At 35.3% G+C, this 15,956-nt stretch overlaps 3 protein-coding genes across 7 annotated transcripts; 2 read left to right on the top strand and 1 right to left on the bottom strand.

Moving 5' to 3' along the window:
- LOC116173639 (SAP domain-containing ribonucleoprotein) lies at window positions 1-2,539 on the top strand. Its single transcript, XM_031491262.1, has 4 exons — window positions 1-495; window positions 594-1,046; window positions 1,097-1,213; window positions 2,005-2,539. The coding sequence occupies exons 1-4, from the start codon at window positions 448-450 to the stop codon at window positions 2,197-2,199; spliced, it is 813 nt and encodes a 270-aa protein (XP_031347122.1). The 5' UTR covers window positions 1-447; the 3' UTR covers window positions 2,200-2,539.
- An 851-nt stretch (window positions 2,540-3,390) lies between these two features.
- Window positions 3,391-15,726, top strand: LOC116173638 (ribonuclease H2 subunit B-like). 5 transcript variants are annotated; one of them, XM_031491260.1, is made up of 5 exons: window positions 3,391-3,802; window positions 3,853-4,083; window positions 11,420-11,559; window positions 12,578-12,822; window positions 12,877-13,487. In XM_031491260.1, exons 1-5 carry the CDS (start codon window positions 3,718-3,720, stop codon window positions 13,064-13,066), a joined length of 891 nt encoding a protein of 296 aa, XP_031347120.1. In that variant the 5' UTR covers window positions 3,391-3,717; the 3' UTR covers window positions 13,067-13,487. The 5 variants fall into 5 exon arrangements, 3 of the variants coding, with proteins under 3 accessions (XP_031347120.1, XP_031347121.1, XP_031347119.1); XM_031491261.1 differs by lacking the exon at window positions 12,877-13,487 and adding an exon at window positions 15,117-15,726 and having other exon boundaries at window positions 3,440-3,802; XR_004145969.1 differs by adding an exon at window positions 15,117-15,726 and having other exon boundaries at window positions 3,445-3,802; window positions 12,578-13,161.
- Window positions 9,007-10,105, bottom strand: LOC116173637 (galactoside 2-alpha-L-fucosyltransferase 3-like). The gene has a single exon (XM_031491258.1). It carries the CDS (start codon window positions 10,093-10,095, stop codon window positions 9,097-9,099), a length of 999 nt encoding a protein of 332 aa, XP_031347118.1. The 5' UTR covers window positions 10,096-10,105; the 3' UTR covers window positions 9,007-9,096.
- Window positions 15,727-15,956: the final 230 nt, after the last annotated feature.

Genomic DNA, 15,956 nt, shown 5'->3' with positions numbered 1-15,956 from the left:
GTGACTCATCTGGGTACCCACGTATGACTGAGGACTGACGAAAGTACCAAATGTTGAAATATTACACAGAATTTTAGAGTTACCGCTACCACTTCTCAAAATTTGCTGTCATCTAATTGGCTAACGGACAAACGGAAACGTATGAACGGAGAGCTATGAACTTACCTTACGCATGCGCATTTTTACGGAGTCACGTCGGATTCTATAAGTAGATTGGTACGGTGACCACCCGCGTCGGCGTCCTCCTCCAAACAAGCTCCAAACCTACGACTCCAAACGACGTTGCTGCTTCTTGATGTCAAAACTCAAAATTTTCATTCGACGGAAAAGTGTACTTTTAGGGAAAATTGAGTGCGTTTGATTGAAATTTGTCGTAGAAAGTTCCAAATAAAGCCCTGTGGAATAAAATAATTAAACCAGAAGTTTTTGTCTGTAGTCGTTTACACCATGGCAGATGATTTCCTTATAACTGAAATGGATATCTCAAAACTAAAGGTAAATATTTTGAAACCTATTTGCTTAAACAAGCTAGTATGAAGAGCGGTAGTGGCCCTTCTGCACACATACTTAATGAATAAACTCAATATTTATAGGTACCCGATTTAAAAAAGGAACTCAAATTAAGAGGCCTCAGCACCACGGGTAACAAAATTGATCTAATAGAAAGGTTACAAAATGCACTCAAATCAAGTGACAATGGGGGCGCAGAATCCGTTGATGATCTCGACGACGATCTGCTAAATGACGACGAGTTGGATCATGATCATTTAGACACATCTGAATCGGTTTTGAACGAGCTAGATCATTTAGAAGAAGCTCAAGAATCGAGTTCCGTAATGAAACGTAAACTTTCTAAAACTGATATGCCCGATTTAGATTCTAAATTGGCAAAGAAGATCGTTTTGAATCGTTCTAGTTCGGCACAAAGCAATTCAGAAAAAACGAACGGTACTGACCCACTTCTGGATAGTGCTGTAAATGAATATTCTGCAAAGTCTGATGAAGACGGGAAAGTTGTTAAATTATCAGAATTAAGTGCAAAAGAGGTAAGAATTGTTTATTAATTTTACATTGTGGACAATACTGTGCATTGTAGAGGTTGGAGATGCGAGCGAAGAAGTTTGGTACTCCTACGTCTGCAGAAGCTAAGAAAGTGGCAAGAGCAGAGCGATTCTCTGGAACAATTTCAGTGGAAAGTAGTCCTGTGTTAGAGGTTAGTATGTACCTAGGTACAAATAAATGTACCCCTGTAAGGACAGACTGAATGTTTTATTTATAAGAGTTTTGTAATTTTCTGTAACTTAATTACAATAGTACATTATATATCAAGGTAGAGAAGTCCACTATTATTGCCTGAGCACCAAGATTACATCTCGAGGCGCTTGCGCCGAGGGGTGTAAGGTGCGAAGGCAATAATAGACTTCTCTACCGTGGTATATATACTATTTTTTTCACTACTAGCACTTGAAATCCTCTAAATTAACATATTATATTGATAAGAGAGTTAACGGTTGGACAGAATTGTTTGTTTCTTAATTTAGCATGTCAATCAAGTACGTGGAAGTACAAGTCAAACAGGCCGTATTTTGTTCTGTCATTGAGATTTTTCAAAGAGTAATTTCGTTCGAATTTTTTCAAAATGTGATAATTTTAGGTATGTAATTTCCCTGGAAATTGCGAATGGTGGCAATTATTCGTTTTAGAGAACTTGTCTAAACGTTCATTGAGCGAAATTTCTGGTTGTGTTTTCTAAAAGTGACAGCGTGACAGTTCTCATTATTGACTACTAGTTAATAATAAAAAATTATTAACCACTTTGAACAAATGCCGAGAAAGCCTACTTTACAAGTGGAAAAAAGGTTAATAATCATGTCATCAGACGCTAGTAGTGAAAAAACTCAATTATTAATGGAATTCCTCCAATATTTACACATTGTTTTGTAATTTAATTAAACCATACATGGAATTATGCTCGTTTACAAGACTGAACTGCACTGATTACAGGCCAATTTGGAAACATTAAAGAGAAGAGCGGAGCGGTTTGGAGGATCAGTATCGAAAGCTTTATCTTCTGTAGAGCAACAAGAACGTCTGAAAAAACGAAAAGAGCGGTTTGGTATCGTTACGACTTCCAATGCAGCATCGCAAAATGGGAAAGCTCAACAGCGATTGGAACGTTTTAAGACGCCTGTTACATAGAATATTATATGTAATTCTAACTTTAGGTTTTTTTACAAAAGCTATTCCTTTGTCATGTTTTCTGAAGTTGCAGGTATTTGTACATAATAACATTTGGTATTGTTTAGTTTTTGTAGTTGTTTCGAACAATTTTTGTAATTTTTTTTAATACAATGTTTAATGTCAGCAATAAGATTTACTTGTGGTTTAATGATTTGCAGAAATCCCAATAATGTTCCTTTAATGTGCAATTTGTATTCCAACTAAATATGGACTCTTGCTAACTAATTTTTAAGTTTTTCACTGGACAAAGAAACAACATGTGTGCATCAGGTTACAACATAAAAAATGTTTTGTTGAATGTCTCTATTTGTTTTTGTAATTTGATCATTGGAATTCTGAGGAAAAATTGCTTCATGTTTGCCAATTAACAAATTTGTTAGCTTCCAGAAACTAAGTTGGCACAATTTTTAATTTTAACACATTGTACACTGGATGTCCTTTCTGTTTCAGATCACGTGCTACAACAATATTACAGTTCAGCAACTGTGAATTATTAATACCACAACTAAAGCAATAACTGGTTTTACTAACTTATATTAAAATACTATTTACAAATTAAATTCGACTATTAATCCCATTTAGAGGTACGCTTTACAAATGTTTCCGTGCCGTCTTCCTTAATTGCACTGTAATATCCTAATTCCTCATATTTGTGACGCATGTACGCTATGTATCCTGTACATCCAGCTAGTGCTACTAAACCCAGTGCCATTATGACTACATTCTGCAAAAAAGGTATTAAGTCATTGCAACAATTTGAACCAACATACAGGTCTCGCGTATAGTTCATAATTAGTAATTTTGAATAATCTTGAGGTTGGAAGCGATCTTATTCCATCTCCAGGTAAATGTGCTTTTTTATTATCCATTAAATTTACTAAATATATATGAAGATAATTAATTTTCTATTAGGTTAAAGGTCACAAAACAGCAAGAACGTCAAGGTTGAGGTTAGAAAGCGAGTTTATGACATTACACTATACACAGGGGGATTTGAAAACATTGTACATGAGTGCGCAAAAAATTTCAACACAACGACATTGGAACTAGATTAGGTAACTTAAATTGTTTTATTTTATGTACATGGAATATAAAATATGTACCTACGTACAGGCCGCGCACGAATAAGCACGCTTGTTTCGTAATTAGCAGGTAATGCCGCTTTATATAATATATGACGGAAATTTAAAATTGCCGCGCTGTACGGGTTGCCAACAGTGGAATTTTCCCACTGAAAATTGGGGTTATCACTAAAGTAGGATTTGTTTATTATATTCCCATTGTAATTTTTTGTGTTTTTATTAGCACAAAAATCGCATTTCCATTGAATGAATTGTTCAAAAATCGATTGAGCGCAAATATGTAATTCTTGTTAAACGTCGCAGTGTAATCGAGTGTAATTCCATAGTATTTACTACCAAACAATAATTTGTGGTGATCGTTAATTGTAAGCAATTAAAAAAATTAGTATTCAAAATGCCTCGCGTAAAAGCCGAACCGAAAAAATGCATCAAATCCAACCTACAACAGCCGCCAAACACTTGGGTTTTCGTTCTCAAAGGTAACACCCGTACTCGCAACAAATTCGATTAATCACATTTTCATTTGAAGGAGAGGCGCTCGAGCATTCGGAGCAGTACACCGGAACCGGCACACCTGATATTGTTAACCTGCGGCATCCCAGTACCGGTGAAGCTGGTGTCTTTTTATTTTCCTCTGCGAATAATTCGGTACAGGAGATTTTGACGTTCGCCGAGGGCAAGCGTTCGTGGCTTATTGAAGAGTCTGTGAAAAGTGATGGGAAAATGCATTTGTCTACACCCATAGATCCAATATTTTTAGGTGAGAGTTTATTATTAATTTTCTTGTTGGTGCAGTATAAGTAATAAGTAGCTACATTGGGTCTCTGGTGTGCCTAAGTGCTGCCCTAGGTGCTGCCCGGTCGGACTCCCCTGCGAATGTAATAGAATAGTTACAAATTTTATTCAGTAAAGATTTAGTGAAACAGCTCGTGAAACAGGCATGGTCTCTCTTGTCTAAAGCCGGCTACTCACTACCTACATGATAGTTGACAAGTGCTTGGCAAGTATCGAGACCGCGTGGTGTGTAGGCCATACATGAGCTTGTACATGTACTTACACAAATACAAGGACTTGTCAAGTGTCACGTAGTGAGTGACCACCTTAAGGTAACAGGTTGGTACCTGCTGATCACTTCGAATGTACCACTTTTTGGTAAGGTAGGTACGAGGGTAGGTACCAACATTTATTTCTGCACTTTGTAAAGTTTGTCTGTGCTAAAGTATTTTTTTGTGTAAATTATGCAGCCTTTTTGCGTGTGGAGCAAGAGAAGCTAAAATAAGATTTTTCTTTAATTCTCATCAGTCCTTGCATTATACAGGGTGTTGAAAAAATAGTAAATCAACGCCACACTCCACTATACAGGAACGCCCCCTAAACATGACAAAATCCATCTTACCTTTTATTACAAATATTTAGGTTTTATTTTACTGTATGTGGCAAACATCGAGGCAAACATGTTGAACAAGTGCAATCACAAAACACATATAATAGAAATGAATTATTTAAGTACTCAAGGACAATTATATACTTGTTGACAGTGCAACAACTGTTATATTATATTTGATCGTGACTATTGTATGTAGGTAATAGGTGGTGCATGTTTTAATAGTATGCATTATTTGTTTGCTGCATACACTATGCAGTATCCACTAGTGCATTTAAAGGCAATAAAAAATATTATTATTATACAGGCTGATTCAAATTCGAGGGCCACCAGGGGGATTTCGGGAACTGTAAGAGATAGATAGGTAGTTTAAATTTGGCAAAGTTGCGTATTTTGATGGTTAACAAAATGCAGTTTTGAAACTTAAAAAATTCCGACTACTTTCGGAGATATCCGGAATACACCGAAATTTTGCAAAATCGCAAAATACATATAATGTACGCTTGTTGGGATCCAATTAGGCTTCTCAATATGGTCGACTTTGACAATAAATTGACATTTACAGTCAAGTGAAACATAATGGTTAGCTGTAAATCATGTAATATATAACAAAGTCAAAAGGTACAGAAGAAACGAAAATTACATTTCATTGGTGGTAACCATGTATATATTTCTTAAAATGGTCGTTTTTCACGATTACTTAATTTCATTCATTTTGCAGGTTGTGATCCATTGCCGAAGCGATAGTATGTAGAGCAACATTTTGAAATACGTCTACTTTTCAGATTTCCTTTAGACAGTGAATGGCGAGATACATAGATTTTGTTTATAGGAAGTTATGAATTTGTCTGTAGTCAAATGTATGCAATTTCGGTACTACCTGCCAAAAAATTAAATATATTACATGTATGCACGCCACTGCGCGTATGAACGTCCGCCATGTTGAGAAACCTAATAGGGATCCTAGCTAATAATACATAAGCTCCTTCCTTATATTTCAATGGTTCAAAGTGGTTAATAATGTGATCATTAATAACTAGTAATCATATCACTTATATCATGCTTAAGTAAATTGTTAGAAAGGATGGCAAATTTGCGACTAACATGGTTGTTAGAGAGATACGAATTTATATCAAATTTCCAAGTAGGATCTAGAAGAACACGATCTACAACTGACGCACTTGTACAATTGGAAACAGCAATATTAAATAGTTTTGCTAAAAGAGAACACCTATATGCAATATTTTTCGATATTCAAAAAGCTTTTGACGATACATGGAGATACGGAATACTAAAAAAGTTGCATTCGTTACAAATTCGAGGAAACTTACCAATATTTATACAAAGTTTTTTAAATGATAGGAAATTCGCAGTACGTATCGGTAATATTTATTCCTCCGAACGGGTGCAACTCACCAGAGTGCCTCAAGGTTCTGCACTGAGTGTAACGTTGTTTTCAATCGCAATTGATGATTTATTGACTTCTATCAGTCCAACTGTTGGGAAAAGTTTATATGTAGACGATCTTCTGATCTACTCATCAGGCGCCATAGATTCAAACATTAATGATGTCCTGCAGAATGAAATAGATAAAATATCGAATAATGCGAAAAAGATTGGTTTTCGCTTCTCTCCCACGAAAACCCATGTAGTTCATTTTTGCCGATTGAGAAGTTTCCATGAACATCTAAAATTCACATTAGATGGACATACGATAGAAGTTAAGGATAACATCAAATTTCTTGGAGTTATATTTGACTCTAAGTTATATTGGAAAGGGCAAATTGAGAATTTATCTGTTAAATGTAAAAAAGCACTTAATATTCTTCGCTGTGTTAGCCATTTGTCGTGGGGTGCGGATAGAGAAGTTTTACTAAGATTACATAAAGCCCTGATACTTTCAAAGATTGATTATTCCAGTGTTATTATATCGGGAACCAGAGCAACTAGAATTCAAAAGGTTAATCGTATTCATTGCGAAGGTCTACGGCTATGTACTGGTGCTTTTCGCACTAGCCGCCTAGAAGATGTATGTTGCGAATCGGGAATTCCACCTATGAAAATATTATTTGACATTAACTTGCTTAAATATGGTATAAGAATAAATGCTTTGCGAAGTCATCCTAACTATAACGTACTTTTTAATAATGATACATATCCAATCTATGACAGTCGAAGTACTATAATGCGCCCAACTGGCATACGACTTCTAGAAAGGTCCAGGAATCTAAATTTGCTTGAATTACCAATAGAAACATATCAAAATAAAGTGTCCGAAATTCCACCTTGGGTAATTAGTAAACCGCAAGTAAATTATAAGTGGTTTGACACAAAAAAGGACACTAATAAACAATATCTTAAACAGGAATTTCTATCAGTATTAGATCAATACCGTGATTATATTATAATATACACAGATGGTTCGAAGACGGAAGAGGGAGTGGGAAGTGCATTTAGTGTTACAGACAAGACATATAATTGGTCACTTCCAAAATATACAAGTGTGTATACAGCAGAACTGTATGCGATTATGCAAGCGTTATACTATTCTACCATGTCGACAGAAAAAAGATTTTTGATTTGTTCAGACTCCCTTAGTTCCTTGAAAAGCATAACGAATACATTTAGCAAAGATGCTCTTGTGAGAACGATGTTATCCTGCCTAGATTCTTTACAAAGACGCCGTAAAATTGTCAAATTTTTGTGGTGTCCTAGCCATTGTGGAATAAGAGGTAATGAATTGGCAGATAGCGCAGCTAGAGAAGCAACTCTCTCCAAAGAAATAGACTGGCCAAGGGTGCGTGCAGATGATGTTAAAATGGAGGTATTATCAAGAATTAGACAATTCTGGATGACACAATGGTTCGCAGATGAATCATTTTTCAGTCAAATCAAAGTGGGTGTAAATACGTGGATAATACCTCGTGAACTATCACGCCGTGAACAAGTTGCTCTCACGAGACTACGACTAGGACATACTAATATAACATCAAGTCATTTACTTTTAGGAGCCCCTCCTCCGTTGTGCGTGGAATGTAATGAGCCACTAAATGTAAGTCATATGTTACTTACATGTAGAATAAATGAAAACTTAAGAATAAAGCATAAGATCTCAAAGAATTTAAAGGAATGTTTAGGAAATGATGAAGATAGTATTCGAAAATTGATTGCATTCATTAAGGAAACTAAAATTGTCGTAAAACTATAAACACTAACGGCTAATAACCATGCAGTTGATGCCGTAGAACTTTAGAAAAAAAAAAAAAAAAAAATGAGAACTGGCACGCTGTCACTTTTAGAAATCACAACCCTACATTTTGCTCAATAAATGCTCAATTGCCACCATACGTCATTCTTGACTTACGCTTCCGCACACTTTATTGACACGTTTAAACTAATAAACAAAAAATTCTCTCCAACCGTTTACTTTCTTAACAATTTAATACGTTAATTTAGAGGACTTCAAGTACTGCGCAAGCGCCTCGGGATGCAATCTTGGTGCTCGGGCAATAATACTACACTTCTCTACCCTGGTATATACTATATAAGAAACATTTGGTAATTACTGATATACCCTGTCCAATTGAAATTTATACCATTGGATAGTATTTTTATAGGCTTTTCAATAATGTAAGTCAGGTTTTCTCTTATGTCATTTTCGTTCACCTTTCTATTCTACAAATGGTTTAGCCATTGTTTGATATCATCTTTTGTTTGTGGGGGTATATGTCTATTGTAGGTTTTTAATTGTATAAAATTCACTTTTAGGGGATTGAGATAATGTCTTTGGACGTCTTCCCAACGAATTTGATGCGTACATATTGATTTTGACTTTCATTTGGTCACAACACACGCGTTTGGTAGCTTTTAAATCCAGTGATGGCGGAATAACTCAATAATATGAATCTGATGACGGAAATCAGAAGACTCTATGATGTTCAGTTGCTGATATCTCGCTGGATTTATAGAAGAAGGTCGAATGACCGACAGTTAACTTCTTCTTGCTATCTTGCCACTACTTTTTGTAGAATTTTGAAAACGTAAATAGGTGCTTGGTGCCTTAGAGTAGGTACTCAAAATGTTGCCCCCCCCCCTCCATTATTTTAATATTTCACAATTGAAAAAAGTGCAAAGCCTCACAAATGGAGCACAATTGAATACTTACTGATTTTCATCGATTAAATGAACACATCTCAATAAACTGCATTGGAAATGAATAGTGGTTGTAACTGTACCAATCTGTGATTTGCGAACAACCGGCAGCCTTAAATACGATAGGAAAAAACACTAAAAAACAACTAGGCGAAAAAAAATTTAATTATAGGTACATAGATCTGATGGGAGTACATGTGAGTAGCTTCATACTTCGTGAGTTGATACCGCAATAACTTAAACACGTCCACGCCATTCCCTCATATCGTTTGCAAAATCATTAGTACTGTATGGTCGACCAATATTATAAAAAATTGTCTCACCTCCGGCCAGAATAGCACCCCACTCTCCGAATGTACCATAATCAATTATTGAATGATTACAAGAACTCATTATGGCTAAATCTAAAGCGGGGGAAACCCTGGATTTGGTCCCTGTAATGTATACATTATTTTTCTCTTTAAATGTTTTCGAACACCAATTAGGATCGTCACTCGAAATGATGAAAACGACGCTTGAATATTTTGATTCAAAGTATTTCATGGCGGAGTAGTAAAAAGTTGCATTCGCGGGACGAATGGAATATTTTCTTTTCAGATACGCTTGATAATCTGTTCTTCGAATGTGTACCGACACAAAAGTACAATTTGTGCGTTTCTGAGAAGCTAATCTTAAAATATTTTGGCTTTTATTAATCAGTTCCTTTTTGAATCTAAATTCGCGTCTTATATCCTGCGTCCATCTCACCGATAATTTTTGTTGAAATGCAACTGGCGGTATTACTATACTCTGATTCATGTGTTGCCACGAATCTAAACTGTTCACAACATTTTTCTCGTCAAACGGACAATGCGAGATTTCTTCAATCAATGGCACTGAAAGACGATCAAAAATTTGGTCCAGTGGACTACGGAGACAACGTGGAACGTAGGGATCCAAACCAGCAGCCCTGGCAACTGCCCATATAGATATATAACACCACATTTTATTACCAAGCCGTCCTCCAGTTGCAGAAGTAACTATGCCATTTTTTGGACACTGCTGTCTCGCCCAACTTTTTTTCGCTTTCAATTTAGGACTGGAACACACTTTTTTTTCCAATTCAATATACCGTTTTGTAGGAGAAACGTAACTAGGTGTAGCTGGGCGCGATAGAAAAAATTTAATGTACACAAACGATGTAACACTCCATATTAAAATCACAGTAAGCATTACATTCCGACATGAAACTCCCATTTTAAATCACTTATCACTTTTATTGACTTTATTGATTACTATTTATTATCACAGATTAGATACAAAATCCCTGCTTGTTCATTTGCTTACTCAGCTTGCAATGATAATAACACTGAAAAAATGTCATTTTGCAATTTTTTGATAGTCAGAAAGTATGAGTTGTGGTAACCGGCCTTTTCATTAAAAATGAAAGTATATAACATTTCAAGTTAAATACAGGGTGAGTTTTTTCTGATGTTTAGTATGGGGATCTCGTAAATAGTAAGACACAAAGTTGCTTAAATGGGCAAAGAATTGCAGACTTTTATGTAGATTAAGTTTCCCTTTCATGTTTCTTGTAGCTCTTCAAATAACAAAGTTATGGTCAAAAAACCGAAAAATGTCATTTTCGAAAATGCTCCGGCGTTCATTTATTTTCAAAGATCAAAAAATAGTTTTAACAAACCAGTGCTAATTTTTTCTCAGCTTTTATCACTTGTGAGTTTCGAGTAAATAAAATCAACTTTCTTATTTCTTATGGACGCTATATTGGAATTTTTATGTCATTCGATAGAAAAAAAATTACAAAATTAGCAATACTAAACACTAACACTAAAAAATAAAAACGATTTTGCAAAATTTGGTTTTTCTCTGGATATCTCTGAAAGTAGACCGAATTTTTTCAGTTTCAAAACGGCATTTTGTTAAGCATCAAAATACGCAACTTTACCAAATTTAAACTATAACTCTCGCCAGGAAAGATTGCCGGACACAGCACACCTTGTGTCGATCTACAATCTATGTTTTTCTTAAGATGCGAGCGACTTCCGGAATAGGATCGTGCCAATGTTGATCAAAAAGTGTTTTTGTTCAACATTGACACGATACTATCCCGGAAGTCGCTCACATCTATAGAAAAACATAGATTGTAGATCGGGATCAAGTGTTCTGTGACCGGCAATCTTTCCTGGCGAGAGGTTTACCTACATATCTCTTACAGTTTCCGAGATCCCCATGGTGGCCCTCGAATTTGAATCAGCCTGTATAAGCAAACGAATCACGTTTCGGTCCAGTTCTACTTTCAATGTTTCGGCAATAAATAGTTCGCGCCGTTATAAATTGTGTATTCGCGAGTGATAAATAATATGTTTACTGTTATAAACTAATCAATTTTAGGACTGTTAAATTTATTGTCAATTATTTGTAATAAATAAACAACATAATTAAATTTATGTTACATTGTTTTTTGAATTTCCCGCTCAAGATCTTAAAAAAACGATACCTACCTTTACAATAGGATTTTGACAGGGATAAATGGGCGGTGTACAAATGTGTTTTGTTTCAGTGCTTCCATACCTGAAAAAATATTGTACCACACAAGCAATTCCACTCGATCAGTTACTAAGGGATGATGAATTTCCACAAATGGAACGACTGTTAAAATGTACCGGATTAAAATCTTTAAACATGGTAGCAGATAGAAAGGTGAGTGTCAATCTCGGTGTCAATTAAATCATAAGGAATTTGCAGCTGTTTTTAAAATTATTTTCAAGTAGATATCTGTCGAAGAGTAAAAAAAGGAAGTAGTCTTATAAATATTTTAGGGGACCGTAATGCTTTGATATTCTCCATTATTGTTTTAATTTTTTGAATCGGGATTGCAACATTGGAAATAATATAATAAGTAGAAAGAGATTACTTTACTCCCACTCCTCCTGCGCCACTTTCTAGCGGTAAATTTAAATTTAAAATAAAGGCCAATTGTAAATCACGCGGCTGAACCGTTAAGGTTTGCGCTAGTGCAAATTTTCTTGTCACAGTCAATTTAATATCTCCTGTGTAGGTAAGTGACATAGTCCACGGTCTTACCAATGGTATGCCATTTTGTGTTATTACTTGAGCAATGTGAAACTCACATTCTGATTGCAGCATTACAAAGATACCGCAAATCAAATGCGAGCAGTTAGTCATAAATGTTTTTAACCATTTCTCTAACCGTAGCTAATTTGTAAAACTTAAAATGACAGTAGGATTGGCAACACTGTTATCCTATACACGGGTACTGCCATCTGGATGTGAATTTCACTATAGTAGAGAATGTTTTGAAATGACAATCGGCTTTTGATTCAGTGGAACCATCGACATATAATAAATGGACTGCGCGTCCCAATGCCAAGCACGGATACTGCAGGTGAGAGAGAAGAGAAAACTAAGAGGGCAAGCTGTCTCTTACGGTTACGCATCTTATTGGTTCTTTCAACAGAAGCAATCACATTCATATTAAACTGAAAAACCAATCAGATGCGTAACCGTAAGAGACAACTTGCCCTCTTGGTTTTCCCTTCTCTATCACCTGCAGTATCCGCGCTTATCATTGCCACGCGCAGTTCATTCATTATAATATGTCATAGAGTGGAACATAGTAACGCCATCTTTTCAAACATCCTTTTGTTGAATAATTTAATAGATGGCGATGGAGTAGTTAAATGTCTCTTTATTTTAGGGCGATGAAGAATTGAACGCATTTAAATATAACGAAGAGAAAACCCTATTGTGGCTTCAAAAGAAAACCGAACGTGTTGCCGACATTTTAAAACAAAAAAAGATACACGTGATAAATGGTGCAGCATCTGCCACGTTTGTCGCATCGTCGCGCGACGAGAACGTAAACACCGAAGCGTATTTGAAACACGCGCACGGCATCGTATCGGAATATCTTATGGAGGATCTCAGCGACAAACTTTTAAAGTACTTAAATTTAACCGAAGAGACTAATACAAATACAAAAAGGAAAATTTGCGGCAATTTGGCGCAACCAGAAGCGAAACACCCGAAATTAGAGGAGGAAAGAACACTTACCGGCAACGCTTTAGACTTAAGTAAACCCACCATAAAATCTATTAAACAATCTATACAGACGTCTAAAGAAAAATCACGTGCTAAAGCGGCTGCTGGGAATAAAAGTATCACACACTTTTTTAAAAAATCTTGAATGTTCTTGGTTGTTTTGGTACAATCCTGTATGAAGTAAAAAAGACAGTATATCGTACAATTTTTTAAATATTTATGATTCCTTAGGAAAGATACGTAAGTTGATCTCATGTTACATGAAACGTTTTATGTTTTCAGTTCTCAGCGTTGCAAGTTTGCATGCGATTAGAAAAGGTAGCGATTTAAACAAAAATGCCAAATACCGGTTAATTGATCTAATGAAGTGTGTGATAATTGAATTTACTGTTGAATGTTAATTATATAATATGAGAGAGGATAATCTAATCGTTGCGTGATGAAGGTAGGAATTTTTTGCATCAACTTCAGTAGTGAGCTTTCTACTGGTTGCCAATTAAATGACTGAATTCAATTTCGTGTTGCAACTTGCAAAACGTGTTATCAATAAATTTTATTTAGTTTCATCTTAAGAGGTGGCCGAAGTCGCTTCTTTCTTCCACCTCCCCCCACTCCCCCTTCCTTGATGATTACCAATAGTAGTGTGTCATTTGTTTCTTCTGAAGTTCAATACAAAACCTAAAAATTTATTGTTATGTCAGATGGCTGGGTCACTCTACACTAATTTGATATCCTTGGGCCCAGTACACGGTCAGTTTAAACTTCAGTTTATAGTTGAATGGTTGGTTAAAGGATTTGATTGGCTAATATTTTACAAGTTGACCAATCGTGTTTCTGAAATCTGTCAGTTAAACTAATCTGAAGTTTAAACTGACATTGTACAACCGGGGCTTATGGCAGGTTGTACTGATAAATTTAAGCGAAGCGTAGCTTAAAATCTATGATAACCATTATCTCAATAATCGTTGCCATGGATTTTAAGCTATGCTTAAGCTAAGCTCCGCTTAAATTTGTCTATTCAAACGGTCATAAATGAGCTTTAAAATTGTATGCTAATTTAGTCAGGATAAATCGCTCGCATTCAAAGCGTGACACATCCCTGACTGATGGGCCTTCCTTAATATGATACTGTGTTAAGCCTTAAACAAGAGTTTGCTATCATGTTCCGTTAATTATTAACTGTTATACCTTGAAACATACAAGGTTTATATTCAGTTAATTTTCATTAGTTAAAATGGTGGCTATACTTTTTTGTATTATTTACTCAACAATAATAGTAACTGGTCCAGTCCATAACCTTACCATCTCTCCTAAAATGAAGAAAATTTCAGATTTTTTAATATAGTCAGTTAAATGAGTAAGTTCGCATATCGGATTAGCGCTTATATTCACAGCGCGCATGAGGTTATACATCTTTCCTTATTTAAAACATGACATTTGAGGTAGAGGGCAAGTGCGTATCTAGTTTTACGAACCGCGGGCGGTGAACTAAGAATTACACTGGACGTTACAGACGTTTAAAATGGAGGTTGTTGCAGCAAAAAGAGAAAGCAATAGTTAAGGTATGTTGGTCTCGAAATGGGCAACACCCACTTAAAACACGTTTGAGTGTCACTGGCTTGACGCTTTTAAGTGGGTGTTTCCCATTTCGAGACCAACATACCTTAACTATTGCTTTCTCTTTTTGCTGCAACAACCTCTATTTTAAACGTCTGTAACGTCCAGTGTAATTCTTAGTTCACCGCCCGCGGTTCGTAAAACTAGATACGCACTTGCCCTCTACCTCAAATGTCATGTTTTAAATAAGGAAAGATGTATAACCTCATGCGCGCTGTGAATATAAGCGCTAACCCGATATGCGAACTTACTCATTTTACCGACTATATTCTAGTATTCGCGAATGTTGTGGTTTCAATTTGAGTACAAAATGCCATATTCTTTCATTTCACCAAGAGAGACTGTAAACATATTACGTCTGTTTATGAGAACTTTATTAGTCCGTCACTACAGCGAAATATAAATTTAATTTATTCATTTAACGACTATAGAAGCGTATAATATTCATGATAGAAACTAGTGCAAAGAACATTGATCTCTATTATTAACTATACTATTGGTTGTTTTTTTTTTACTTTATTTGAGGTAGGGCCTTGTTTTAATTGTGCGACTTTTTTACACGTATTTTTCGTTAGCAGATTATCATAATTGGTTCCCGCCTCAAAACAAGGGCTCTTGTCTTCCACAGCAGATGCCCAAAGGTATACTCACAATAAGTGTATACGAAGACACACAATTGGACATTGCAGTTATAGTATATTTTTTTACCATGACTTTGTTTACTTTTGTGGGTCTGATATTGTTTTGTTGAGTTGTTCTTTTGTTGTTTTTTTGTGGTGTCTCATCACTATGTTAATTTTTCAATTTCGCAGTATTTGTCAAATTCAAATAGGAAACAGTATTATCAAGTCCATGTAAAAAGTTTAATAAATGTAAAAAAATTAATACAATTTGTTAACATTAAGTTGTTAATTAGAAACCTTTTTGAGTATTTAAACTACAATTTTATAAGATTTTGTCATAGAAACGTAATGGGCATATGTAATATAAAATTTGATACAAAACAATTTGTCAATTATGATCTCAATTTATAATTTATTGTTATAGTTTGATAACTGTTTTTGACATTTGCTTTTTTTACACATAGGATAGAGTTGAGAGAGTGAGTTCTGGGTTTTTAGTGAATGTTCGATGTACTTCTGAATGTATTGTTTAACTAAGAAATTGTAATATAGTATTTCAATGTGACAGTTGTCTATGATTCTCGCCACATATCGTTATATTTGTGTAAGTTGCATGGTAAATTTTGTTACAGCTAGGAAGCAACAGTTCAAGACTGTATCGTGGTACTGGAGCCATTATTATTATATGGATATTGTTAAAACAGTTGACTGTTGAAGTAACAAAAACTAAACTGGTTTGTAAGCAAATTCCGTTAATTGGGACAACAAAAATGAAAAAAATTCCTGTAACTGAAA

Source organism: Photinus pyralis, unplaced genomic scaffold (assembly GCF_008802855.1).
Source record: "Photinus pyralis isolate 1611_PpyrPB1 unplaced genomic scaffold, Ppyr1.3 Ppyr1.4_LG6, whole genome shotgun sequence".
NCBI classification, from domain to species: domain Eukaryota; kingdom Metazoa; phylum Arthropoda; class Insecta; order Coleoptera; family Lampyridae; genus Photinus; species Photinus pyralis.
Note: the sequence above shows the minus strand (reverse complement) of the source record. Positions and strands in the feature narration are given on the sequence as shown.

Excerpts from the sequence above, each read along its gene's own strand:
- LOC116173639 (XM_031491262.1), top strand. The coding sequence starts at position 448 with ATGGCAGATGATTTCCTTATAACTGAAATGGATATCTCAAAACTAAAG. Across the intron at positions 496-593 it reads TGGATATCTCAAAACTAAAG|GTACCCGATTTAAAAAAGGA; the intron begins GTAAATATTTTG and ends CAATATTTATAG. Across the intron at positions 1,214-2,004 it reads AAAGTAGTCCTGTGTTAGAG|GCCAATTTGGAAACATTAAA; the intron begins GTTAGTATGTAC and ends CACTGATTACAG.
- LOC116173638 (XM_031491259.1), top strand. The coding sequence starts at position 3,718 with ATGCCTCGCGTAAAAGCCGAACCGAAAAAATGCATCAAATCCAACCTA. Across the intron at positions 3,803-3,852 it reads TTGGGTTTTCGTTCTCAAAG|GAGAGGCGCTCGAGCATTCG; the intron begins GTAACACCCGTA and ends TTTCATTTGAAG. Across the intron at positions 11,560-12,577 it reads ACATGGTAGCAGATAGAAAG|GGCGATGAAGAATTGAACGC; the intron begins GTGAGTGTCAAT and ends TCTTTATTTTAG.
- LOC116173637 (XM_031491258.1), bottom strand. The coding sequence starts at position 10,095 with ATGGGAGTTTCATGTCGGAATGTAATGCTTACTGTGATTTTAATATGG.